Below are 12,548 nucleotides of genomic sequence, written 5' to 3' on the forward strand. Positions count from 1 at the left end.
CTCCTCCCTGGCCTGCCTCCCCCCTCCCGCCTCCCCCCGTGGTTCCTCCCTCCCTCTCAGGGTCGCTGCATGGCCTCACACTGGCCAGGCCCGGCTGGAGCTGGGGGCTTGGGGAGGGGGGCATAGCTGCTTGCCACAGGTGCTGTTCTCTTCTTGTCTCCTGGACAGGCACGGGAAAAGCCTGGGAGCCTGGGGTGGGCCGGGGCTGGGACTGAGTGCTGCTGAGGGCTTGGGGGAGGGGCAGGGGTGCAGACAGTCGTGGGGCCTGCAGGGCCCAGCCGGCCGGGTGTGCGTGGCTGTCTCCAGCATCCCTGTGACTGGCTCAGCTTGTGCTGGTGAGGTGCACTTTTCAGCTCCTCTGAGAGGAGCACCAAGGGAGCCTGCTGCTGCCCACACCTCCTGGCACATGGCCCAGGACTGCCAGGAGACCTCCTCCCTTCCCAGCTTTTGGGGTGACCAGGGGACAGTTTCCCCAGCACAGCACCGCACAACAAGGAGCACTTCCTGGGACCTGGTGGGCCTGAGCTCCTGACTGGCCGGTGGTCAGCGCTAGGCTCTGAGCTCCCTCCAGCTCGCCCAGAGCGCCCCCTGCTCACCACGCCTCCTGGCCTGCAAGCCTGCCTGCGGAGGGCAAGGCTTTGCCATGACCTAAAGCTAGCCAGCCTCCCAGCCTCTCTCAGTGACGAGGGTAATCCTGGTGACATACTTCCCACAGCGGTCTGGGCTCTTTCCACAGCCACACAGCTGGGCCCAAACCAGGGTTGGAAGCAGGGAGCTGGGCCAGCTTGGGGGCCGGTCACTTGTGACACCTGTCTGGCAGCTGGCCCTCTGACTGCCGTCCTCGCAGGGGGTGTGGCTGCGTCCATGGGGGCCGTGAGAGGCACTATGACAGGAACACTGCTCATTTCAGCAGACCATAGGCCATACAGCGTCACTGTCAGGAACAGCATTGTCTTTGGGAAGGAACTAGAACATATTTTCAGACCTGCACCTAATTCGGCCAGGGCCTCATTCCCAAAGACACTCACTGAGAAAAGATCATTCTCCAGAACCTCCGGGAGGCTGGCTTTTAACAAAATGCTCCTGCCTGCCGAGGGGGTGCTCGTGCTCCTTCCCACACTGTGCATGGGAAGCGAGGCACTGCTTCCCCAGGTGCATGCGGCCTCATTCCCTAGGGACCCTGGGCATCCCTAACTCAGAGCTGAGCTGGGGCCCCCTAGAGGGATTTCGGCCTTTGTAAGTGACAGTCACAGGTCTGACTGTGCAGGTCCCAAAGGGGCTTGAGGGTGGGTGGGAGTGAACGTGTGTGTCTCTGCTTGGGAGGGGCCGGCCCCGGAAGAAGTCGCTGACAGAGGGCTGTCCCAGCACCAAGGTGCTGGGAGGTGGACAGCCTGAGCACCACCGCGGCCCGCACCCCTCGCCGCACCCTGGGGTAACCTTAGCAGTGTGCGGTCCCTGTCGAGGCCTCGGGCCTCCAGGGCCTGGGCGCATTTAGGCCTCAGGATCTGGGTCAGGCAGGCATCAGATGGGAGCTCCCCTTGGGCAGTGTCCATGTCTCCTCCTTCCCGCCCACAGCTCGCTCCCCTAGGCGTGCTCAGGGCGGTGACTGACAGGTTCTCGTACAGACCGGCCCTTCCCACCTGCACAGCCTGTCCCCAACTCTCAGACATGAACGGCATTGGGCTCAAGTCTCTGGGGTTGCCTTCGTCAGGCCCTAGTTCCCTGTTGGTTCTGTCCCCCTCTTACCTGTGTACCTCGCTCAGCCTGGCTGGCTCAGTCTCCCTGGCTGACAGGTGCACCCTTTCTCCCTCTCTCCTGGGAAGGGGCGTCATCACCCCCGTTGGAGGAGCCAAGGGTGCGAGGACAGCCCCACTGCAGTGTGTCTCCATGGCCGAGGGCCACACCAGGCCCATCCTCTGCCTGGACGCCACAGACGAGCTACTGTTCACAGGATCCAAAGGTGGGTGGAACCCAGACTGGCCAGTAAGATTAGGGTCTCATCCATCCCTGCTTCCCGTGCCAGAGTGGGCTGTGAAGATGAAAACCCAGAGCCCCCATGAGTTGAGGATGTGAGCTCGGCTTATCTACTACCTTGTCTCATGTCTCTTGCTTTGGCTCACAGCTCCCCATCTTGGGTATCCCCAACCAAGCCTTCCCTCATAGCTGACCCTGGTCTCCATCCAGCACGTCCTTCCAAACCTTCCTCAGAAACTTCAGGAAGTCTTTTCAGGTGCCCCATCTTGTCTGCTCATCCCAGTGCCCCAACACTACTACCCCCCACCGATGTCTACCCTAGCACTTCCAGCTAAGAAAGCCCTATGACCCCTCAAAGTCATGATTACTTAATCTCAGCAACAAAATCAGAAAAATTTTACCAGCACAAAGGACAGCTCTGCAGTAGACATGCTACTGGAAAGACAACTATATCTTTATTTGCAGGGCGAGGGGCGCCGACTGTCATTCTGGGTGTGGTTGATTGATTCCAGGTTCTCCCCTCAAAGGTTCTTGCCACTTGTTCCTTAATTTTGTCAGCTATTAGCAGTTGTAGGAACAGACAGCAGAAGCTGAAGAATTTCATTTTAGCCCGGGTACCTTGGCAATAGACGCAGAGAACTCTGGTGTCTGCGGAGTTGGCTTGACAAACCCGGGTCTGCAGCTCCGACCAGCTCCTCTCCTGAGTCTCTCTGCACACACACACAGCACTTGAGCTCGTCCGGGCGCATCGTCCTGTCCCTCGGACATGAGGCCCCTCTCCCTCGATGTCTCTGGACCGTCTCCCCCACCCGCCACAGCCCCCATGGGTGGGGAGGGTGCATTACCAGGCCCCTGCTGACTGGCGTCCGTCGTCCCCGTGGCTCTCTCCCTGCCTCCCGCAGACCGCAGCTGTAAGATGTGGAACTTGGTCACAGGCCAGGAGATCGCGGCCCTGAAGGGCCACCCCAACAATGTGGTGTCCCTCAAGTACTGTAGCCACTCTGGGCTTGTGTTCTCCGTGTCTGCCTCCTACATCAAGGTGTGGGACATCCGGGACTCGGCCAAATGCATCCGGACCCTCACGTAGGTACTCCCCGAGCTGGCCCTCGGTGGTGGGTTGGGTACCCATGCCCAGCCCGCGTGACCTACTCAGTACAGCCTGATCGGGCCACATGAACACAGAGGCCCTTAGGGGACTCGACCTGACTCTGAGGGACGAGGTGGGAGTCCCTGGGATGGGGAATAGCATCTGGGGCAGCAGCCTGGGTGAGCCTTTGGCCTGCTTGGCCCCCATGCTCCATCTCAGCCTCCCAGGCCCTGGGCTGAGCTGGGTGCCCCTGTGAGCCCAGACGGGGAGCTGGGAACCTGCGTGGGGACAGCAGGCGGCTGTTGGCTGACCGCCGCTGCGCTGGCCACCTGTCAGGCAGATGGACACGTGGGAGACAGAAGTGAGACAAGGGCCCCTGCAAAACCAAACTGTCCCAGCGGGAGCCATGTTTCGTCCTAGCGTTGCTGTTATAAGCAACTTGATCCTTAAAAGAGAGTAAACACGGGATTCTGAGGGCGGCGAAGCTCCCCTGAGACTGTGATGGTGCATGTGGGTCGCCACGCACTGGTCCGGACTCACGGAGCGTCCGGCACGAGCGCGTCCTCATGTCGCCTGTGTCCCGCGGTGACGATGCTCTGTCAGGGTGGGCTCCCCACTGTAACAAAGGCCCCCCTCTGCTGGGGATGATGATGGGGGGGCTGTTCGTGTGGGGGGCAGGGCGACAGGGGAAACCATCCCCTTCCGTTTTGCTGTGATCCTGTAATTGCTCTAAAAAAGTCGTCTTTTATTTTTAAAAAAACTAAAGAAGCAGGGTAAATGGAATGGGTGTAATCACCTCTCCCTGCAGAGGAGGAAACTGGGACTCAGAGAGATTAAGTGGCTTCCACGAGCCCCGTTCAGGGACAGGGACTTTTCTGCTGGCCGTCAAGAGGCACTGCCATCCTTGATCTCTTCCTCGTCAGACCAGAAACTTCCAGGAGGAGTTTGGCCCCCCCCCACCCCCGTCAGCCAGGGAAGGCTTCCTGGAAGAGCTGGGCTATCAGGCCTGGTCTGAGTGAGGTTTGAGAGCTTCGAGCTTTCCTGGCCTGTGTGGATGGACCGCTTTGATCTTTGACCTTGCCTTCCTCGCTTGCCGCAGGTCCTCTGGCCAGGTGACCTCTGGGGACGCCTGTGCCGCCGCATCCACCCGTGCGATCACCAGTGCTCAGGGGGAGCACCAGATCAACCAGATCGCCCTCAGCCCCTCAGGCACCATGCTGTATGCCGCCTCGGGCAACGCCGTCCGCATCTGGGAGCTGAGCAGGTCAGGGGGATGTGGGGCGCACCGCGGAGGGCCCCCGGGTCTCCACTGTGGGTGCCACCCACTGGGGCTGGCAGAACCCCATGCTGCTCTATTCCTACCAGTTGCTGGGCTTGGGTCTCTGCTCTGAGATACGGGATCCTTGTCCTCCGAGGCCCCCAGGACACCGGGTAACTGATGTCTAGGTTCTTGGTCTTGCATTGAGGGAGGGAGAGCACCCTGGCCGGACAGACTCATTCCAGGGCAGACCTCCCACCAGCCCCCACAAGCCAGGGTTCCCTCTGATCTGTGTCCCCCCCACTGACGGGCCTCTGTCTACTGCAGGTTCCAGCCGGTTGGCAAGCTGACTGGCCACATCGGGCCTGTGATGTGCCTGACCGTCACCCAGACCGCCAGCCAGCACGACCTGGTGGTGACCGGCTCCAAGGACCACTACGTGAAGGTACCTGAGAAGGCCTCCCTCTGGGACAGGGGGTGTGGGGTGGGGAACATTCTCCGAATTCCTCCTGCCCTCCCCCACCCCCTCCCTCTGGGGCCTTGCCAGCCCTCATGAAAAAGAATGAGACCGCTAGGGACTTATGCTGAAGACATCACCCCAAAGAGGCAAGGAGGTGTGTGCAGAAAGCAGACGCAGTGCTATTTTGTAAGTGGTGCGGAATTGAACGTGACCCAGATGTCTAAGGCTGGAATAGCAGTCACGTCGGTTAGGGACAAGCCGTGGAGCAGGCTGCAGTGCGTCTCCTGAACTAAGAAAATGTGAACAGAACACACAGGATAGCAAACAACGCTAATTTTGTTTACTCGCCAATTACGTCATTGCACACCATGGGCACACAGTCAGAAACTGGGAAGCAGAGGGTGGTTGGTATGATCATGTTTTTATTCCAAGGGCAAGTAATATTATATTAACTTAAAAATAAAAGAAATCGAAAAAGGAGGTTCGCACCCCAAACCCACCTTTCTCTGTAAGAGCGGCTTGTTGAGCTGTGGGGTCACCCCCTGCGTTCACCTATTAACCCAGTCTGCCCCAGTCCCCTTGGGAAGGGTCAAGACCCAAGCCTTCAGGTCCTCTATCCCTGGAAGAAGTGGCGCCCCTCCCGCAGCCGTCTCCTGCTGGGGAAGCTCCTCTCCCCCAGGGCCACTGGGTCTGCCGGCTCCTGGGGCCCGCCGTGCTGTGTGAGATTGGGCAGGTGGTCCTGGCGTGCCCTACCGGTCTTTCTTCCCACAGATGTTCGAGTTGGGTGAGTGTGTGACGGGCACCATTGGTCCCACCCACAACTTTGAACCCCCACACTATGACGGTATCGAGTGTCTTGCCATCCAGGGAGATGTCCTATTCAGTGGCTCCCGGGATAATGGCATCAAGAAGTGGGACCTGGAGCAGCAGGAGCTCATTCAGGTGCAGTGGGTGGAAGGGAAGGGGTGGGCTAGGGTGAGGCCATTCCCCAGTCCAGGCACGGCCTTGGGGACCTAGGGTCTTGGGCCAGAGCTCCCCCAGCCTGCCTGTTCTCCACCCTCTTCCCCTTTGTGTCCACTCCCCTGCCTCCCTTGCAGCCTCCCCTCTACTCTCCCGTGTACAGCTGCTTTTAAGAAAGGGGCTGCTCTTGGTCCCTAAGTTTGACTTAAAGCTCAGCCACTCACTGTGTTCCCTTTCTTGGAGCGTTTACCCCTGAGAGGACTGAAGGGTTCTCCACCACTGCAGGATCTTAGGTGTGCCTCGGAGTGGGAGGCCAAAGGACCTATCTCGGGGCCCCTACAATCCCCAGCGTGGGTCCACCCGGCCCACCTCCTGGACAGGGCTGCCAACCTGCCTGGCCGGGGACCCCACAGGCAGAGGGGAGCCCGGTGACCGCAGTGTCCTCTGCCAGCTTCTTCCCACTCTGCTGGCTTCTCCCCACTCAGCACTGCCCCCAAGCCTCACTGGCTCTGCTCCTCCCGCAGCAAATCCCCAACGCACACAAGGACTGGGTGTGTGCCCTGGCGTTTGTCCCGGGCCGCCCCATGCTGCTGAGCGCCTGCCGCGCGGGCGTCATCAAGGTCTGGAACGTGGACAACTTCACGCCCATTGGCGAGATCAGGGGCCACGACAGCCCCATCAATGCCATCTGCACCAACGCCAAGCACATCTTCACTGCTTCCAGGTGGGTGCCAGGCAGAGAGGTCTGTGTGCGTTCCCCGCCCCTCTCCCTGGCGTGGGCAGGGCAAGATGGGGGGCCTCGGGGCCCCTGCGGTTGTCCCAACAGACTCGGTTCCCGGAACAGACCCCCACGGTGCCCGCTAGCCTCTGCTAGCCCTCCAGGAGTGCTCACCGGGGGCAGGGGAGCAGGAAGGTGCTGGGCCCCAGGTCAGGATTTACCCACTTGTCTGCAAGCCTTTCCTGCCCCTCCCACGGCAGCCCCCCTCTGGCTGTCTTCACTCCCGTCCACGTGTGTCAGACCACAGAGCCGCCTCTCTCCTGCCCCAGCTCTGGTCCCCATCCAGGGGCTGCCCAGGCCTCTGTCCCACAGGGGAGCTCCTCAGAGGGGTCTCGTCTTTTTCCTTCGCGTCCGACCATGTCCCTTCTCTCCCCTCTCTCCCTCCCCATCTCCTCCTGTCTGTCCTCTCTGCCTTTCTACCTCTCTCCCCCAACAGTGACTGCCGGGTAAAGGTGTGGAATTACGTCCCCGGACTCACCCCCTGCCTTCCTCGCCGAGTCCTGGCCATAAAGGGCCGAGCCACCACCCTGCCCTGACCCTCCCCTCCCGCCTCTTCTGTCACTCGCCCCTCTTTCCTCTTCCCTCTCTTTCTCCACTTCGGTCTGAGCTGCTTCTCAACGGTATGAGATTGTTTTACTCCTCCTCCCTGCTCTCCCTTCACGCCCTGCCTGGCCTGGAGGGAACGCCCCGCCTGCCGCTCTTCCTCCCACCCTCCTCCGAGCATGACTAGCCGGGCAGACGCCAGGAGAGGGGCGCCAGGTGGCAGAAGGCAGAGGGGGAGAACCCAGGCCTGGGCAAAACAAAACAACACCAACGAAAGCCCACGAGGAGAATTCTGTTGGGGACTTGGAGACCCCAGGCCCTCTCCCTCTGCCCAGCAGCCACCCCTCCGCCCCTGCAGTCTGCCCTCCTCCTCAGCGATGCTTGCCCCCGGGCCCCAGCCACATGTGGGGAGTTTGGAGAAGCCGGCCCATGCTTTATTTTGGGGGGTCGCCAGCCAGGCCCGCTTCAAGAGCTGACCAGTCCCTCTCTGTCCTCCTCCACCCCAGCGACCTGACGGTGAAGTTCTGGAGCGTGCGGCGGTTACCCCGTGGGCCACCCTAGGAGCACGCAGCTGAGCTCACCCCAGCTGCCTTTCCGAGGACGGCCCCCAGACCCTCGGCCCCCCGCCCCGGCAGCCTGGACAGCACAGAAGGGAAGCTGTGGTCTGACGGGGCCAACTGCCCTGGGGACAGAGGGTGTGGGCCTCGGGTATGGCCCCTCTCCTGCTCTCCTGCCTCTCCCTTGACCTTCCTACAGGATACTATTCCCCTTGCCTCTCGGGGGAGAGAGAGAGGCTGAGGAGGAATTTAAGCTGTGAAGCCAAAGGGCATTTCCCCGTCTCATCTCTCTCCCCGCAGCCCCTCGGGCTCCCCTTGCCCTCCTTCTGGCCACATTCTCTCCTGCTGAGCTGGCCGAGCCCTTCCTTAACCTCTGGCCCAGTCACGGGGACCTGTAGGGGGAGGCGAAGCAGCCCCTGCCGTGCCCCTCCCATGAGCAGGCCTCCCCTTCTGTCCCCTAATCCAGCCTCTGCAGCCACTGCACCTGCCTCTGAGCCCAAAATGATAGTCCTCAGGTAACCATGGAAACCAGGTGTTGGCAGCTGGTCCCTGCAGCTGACCCTTAGCCCCTTGGCCACCAACAGCCATTTCCCATTGACCCCAGCCATCCCTTGGGGTCCCGCTCCGATGGGGCCAAGGTAGAGCTGCTAGAAAAATTCCTCTGGGGAGATGGTCAGAAATAATTCCGCTATTTATTTTATTTTATTTTATTGCGGTTGCCTCCTGGACACTGACTTGAAGTTTCGCCCCCAAATGTTCTTTCCCTCAGCACTCGGGGGCCAGGAATCCCAAAGGGAATCCGCCCGACCAGCCCTCCAGGGCCACTTCCTCTGTTTGCTTTGCAGCTCGGGCCCGTCCCCATCTTTACCCCCAGGGACCGTTCTAGTGCACCCCTGACCTCTAGGCCGCTTGACGCTTCAGTGCCTTCCTCCACCCCGGGGCCTGGCCCCCATGCTGGGCAGCCTTACACCAGCCATGCCCGCGGCACCACATGTGTCTGCACTAGCGGGGTCCCGTGCCCGCTGCCCCCAGAAGGCAGGGGAGCTCCACCCCACGGCCCAGGGCCAGGGGCCCCCCTTCCCAGAGTCCTGTGTGGGCCACGTAAGAAGCAGCTCAGAGGACCGTGTCTACCAGGGGGTGGCTTGGATGGTGAGGATGGCCCAGCCCCGTCCCCAGCTCACCTGTTTTCACCCCGACAGGGACGGGAGTCCTTCTGGCCTCTTTCTCTCTGGTTATTCAGGAGATACGTTTTCAAGCCTTAAAACTGGCATGGGGCAAGCGGCCCTCCCCTTTTAGATTAGCGTTGAAGAAGAAATTCACTGAGTTCCTTTTGCCTTGGGGCTGTGGGCTCACCGCTCTGGGGATGTGGTTAAATCTGTGTTCCAGCGCCCCCTGTTGGGGAAATTCTGAATTTACAGGACCGGGCCTTGGGAGGAGTCCTGGGACATCCCTCCGCCCCAACCTATCCATAGAGGATTCTCCAGTGTTTAACGGGTCTTGTGCTTCCTGTCCTCGGTCTAGGAGGACCGAGGGTCCAGGAGCCCCAACTCTGTTCGGAGATATGCAGTGACTTTTAGGCCTTCCAGAGGTGGCTCTGTGTTTGTCCTCTGTGACCCTGCGTATTTGGCCAGGCGATCAGAGCCCCCTCTGTGCGGCCCTGGTGGGGTACACAGGGCAGAGGAGGCCATCCTAGCAGCAAAAGGGAAAAACACTTGCGGGGCCTGAATCCCCAGCCCTGCTTCCCCCCTGTCCTGGGAGGTCCCTGCCCGCCCCAGTGGTGGAGTCCGGGTAAGCTAGTATGTGCAAGACGCGCCCACCCTGGAACACCGGCCTCCTGGAGCCTGGGACAGTCTGCCTGCACCACGGAAGCCCCTCCTCCAGCCAGCGCAGGGGGCCCCGGCTGCTCCCTAGGCCACGTGGAAGCAGGCGCCTCTTCCCTTCCCATCCTTCTCCCCACCTGATCGGAAAGCTTCAACCTTGCAACCTGTAAGAAAGACTCCATGTGCATGACTGTTTACAAACCGTAGAAACACAAAAGACTGTGCTGCCCCCATGGCTGGGGCGGCCCCAGCCCAGAACGGTACTGTAGCTGCAAAGGCCCGTTCTTGCGCGAGACGTGACCTTAGGGCCTGCGAGAGGTGCTCAGCAGCGTTGCCCACTTCCTGCTGTTTCTGTTGGGTCAGCTACCTCATGGCAGGCCGGCTCTGCTGTCCTGGCGACTGTCATTGACTCTAAACTTGAAGTCCCTCGGGAGCCCTGAGTCCTTCTGAAATCTGTGCTCCAAGAGCTCGGAGTCTCTGTCTACTCCTCCAGGGATGTCCAAGGTCCACAGTCAGGGGGCAGGCCCCCAGTGCCCTAAAGGTTGGAAGCACAAAATGGTTGTGGTTTGAGCACAAAGAGCAGGGCTGGTGGTGGGTGGCCTGGGCAGACCTGGGTCCAGGGGGCTCACCCAGCTTGGTTCTGTCCGCAGTTAGACTGAGTGTGTCTGCATCTGTGGGGGCATTTCCTCGCTCAGGCCAGGGCTCAGCCCAGGGCTTGTCTTGCTTCTAGGGGGCTTGTCCTACTCCTTACTTTGCAGACCTGAGTCGGGGCCAATGCCGGCCCAGCCGGCCCAGGAGTTAGCTCCCTCTCTCAACCCCACACCCCAAGTCTTTAAATGCCTGAGCCCACGCTGGGTCCCAGCCCTGTTGAGCCTAAGGAGCCCAGAGCCACATTCCCTGTTCCCGGGGCTGAGCCCCCCCTCAAATGCTTTTGAAGCTGACTGCCTGTGGGCCTTCTGGGCACAGTCCCGGAATTCTAAGTATTAATCAGTTCAGTGTTTGCTGTCACTTGAGTAGCCGATCCCTCCATGACAGCCACAGTTCCCCAAGGTGGCATCTGGAGTTGCCTTTGGAGATTGCCAAGGAAGAGGAAAGGCACACCCAAGCCTTTGAGGTGGTCAGGGTACCCCAGTGGGTCTGGGAAGGGCCATCTGTGGATCTGGGAGTGGTTTCCCTACCCCCGTCCCATCACTACAGCTCCAGCCCTCGCTTGTCCAGCCCTGCTGCCCGCCTGGGGCGGTGTCACCTGGGCAGAGGGCAAGCTAAAGCACAAAGCCATTGTAGGGAAGACCGTGGTGGGGACTTTCTCACGCCACCCAGTGTGGTGGCGACGTGGGCAGGCTGCGGCTGTGCAGTTAGAAGTGGCCCGCTCTCTCCCCTCACGGAGACCAGCCCAGGTCCCGGGGGCATCTTCTGACCAGTCTGCGGTGGGCGTGGGCACAGCCCCCGGCGTGTCCAGCCCTAGCCTGAGCCCAGCGTCTTCACCGTCATGTGGGGGGCGGGCAGGGCCTGCCCTGCGAAGGGGGGAATTTCTCCCCGCCCCTCCCCCCTCGGCGGCCTGAACGTGTGGCATCTGTCTGTTTGCCATCCCAAACAGGAAACCGCTTCCCGCTCTCTTAGCTTAGCCCAGCGTCCTGGCCCAGCCTCAGGAGCTGGGGCTTGGCCAGTGGCCCCACAGGCCTCCATGGGCCTGGCCCTACTTTCCTGGCTCCCAGGATCCCTCACTGCCCTCTTATGTGCAAGGACAGAATCGACAAGGAAAATTACGTTTTCTATGGCATCTTCGTTCTAGTCCCCACACCCTGCCCAGCCCCAGCACTCCAGTGAGCCCCCAATCCTTCTCGTACCCAGTCCAGTTTTTTGAACCCTTGTCCCGAGGGCTTTGTAGGGAAGTGGGAACTACTCCAAGAAGAGCCAAGGGTCAGAGAAGACCCCTGAAGGGCCCCGCCCTGCCCACCAGCTCTTTTCTAGGGATCACCCCTGCCCAGGCTGCAGGGTCTCGTTTGGCTTACGCCCTCCTCACTACGCGGCTATAGCACAAGATGTAAATATGTTTTGTACCTCGGCCGATGACTGTACATAGTGTATGAAAGTTATTTAAGCCCTCATGCTGTACATTTCCGTTCCTAGACTGGACCTGTGTGTTCTAAGAAGTTGTCATGAATAAAACCCGAATGACCATTATCTGTCGTGGTGTGTCCCCTGAGAGCTGCCAGCTTCGGGCTGGTGGCCCCTCCCTGGGGTGGGGGGGGGGGGTTGGTGCTGGGGCGGGTGGGACGGGCCTCTGGGGCTGGGCCCAGCCTGAGGAGACTCTCCTGGGCTGTGAGTGTGGGGCTTGCCCAACAAGAAAGCCGTGTTGAGAGTGTTGCCTTCCCTGCAGACTCTCTGTTGTCTCCTGGGACAGGTACGTGAGCTGGAAGAGGGCCCCAGCACTTAATGAGCACCCACTGTATTCCAAGCACTATTTCAGTTATCTTTCCCTGGATCTTCACTCCCTCTGTGTGATCGGTGGTGCTCTCATTTTCAGAAATGGGCAAAGTCTCAGAAAGGAAGGGACACGTTCAGGGTCAGCCCTAGGGAGGCCAGAGCCATGACTGGAAGCCCGACCCGCCCGGCCACAGCACCGGTGTTCTTTCACGAACACAGCCAGTGCCTTTTCCAGAGCCCAGAGGACACCGTGTGTGATGCATTCAAGATGTAGGTCCTTCCCTTGCCACGTATATTTGGCCCGTTCCCACTATTTTTCAGGAATCCGTGGCTCCCGCATAATTTTATTTTACTTTTTTAAAGACTTTATTTATTTATTTCACAGACAGAGATCACAAGTAGGCAGAGAGGTAGGCAGAGAGATACGGAGAAGCAGGCTCCTGCTGAGCAGAGACCCTGATGTGGGACTCGATCCGAGGACCCTGAGATCATGACCCGAGCCGAAGGCAGAGGCTTTAACCCACTGAGCCACCCAGGCGCCCTCCCGCATAATTTTAGATTGAGAGAGAGAACACGAGCAGAGGAAGTAGGAGAGGAAGAAGCAGGCTCTCCACTGAGCAGGAAGCCCAGTGTGGGGCTCGATCCCAGGATCCTGGGATCAGGACTGAGCCAAAGGCAGATGCC

At 60.2% G+C, this 12,548-nt stretch overlaps 1 protein-coding gene across 4 annotated transcripts in view; it reads left to right on the forward strand.

The window, feature by feature from the left end:
- The window catches only part of KIF21B (kinesin family member 21B), a 47,732-nt gene extending 36,111 nt beyond the window's left edge, over positions 1-11,621 (forward strand). For 2 of the 4 annotated variants that reach the window (XR_006815555.1, XR_006815556.1), the window contains 8 exons: positions 1,824-1,960; positions 2,877-3,057; positions 4,161-4,325; positions 4,647-4,764; positions 5,551-5,721; positions 6,264-6,463; positions 6,954-7,137; positions 7,567-11,621. Coding sequence is in view for 2 of the 4 variants with exons in the window: in XM_045982756.1 (XP_045838712.1) it covers positions 1,824-1,960; positions 2,877-3,057; positions 4,161-4,325; positions 4,647-4,764; positions 5,551-5,721; positions 6,264-6,463; positions 7,567-7,621 (1,027 nt within the window). In the remaining 2 variants the exon portion in view is untranslated. The remainder of the gene's footprint in view (positions 1-1,823; positions 1,961-2,876; positions 3,058-4,160; positions 4,326-4,646; positions 4,765-5,550; positions 5,722-6,263; positions 6,464-6,953; positions 7,138-7,566) is intronic. The other 2 variants (XM_045982756.1, XM_045982757.1) reach the window with 1 other exon arrangement.
- Positions 11,622-12,548: the final 927 nt, after the last annotated feature.

Source organism: Meles meles, chromosome 17 (genome assembly GCF_922984935.1).
Source record: "Meles meles chromosome 17, mMelMel3.1 paternal haplotype, whole genome shotgun sequence".
NCBI lineage: Eukaryota > Metazoa > Chordata > Mammalia > Carnivora > Mustelidae > Meles > Meles meles.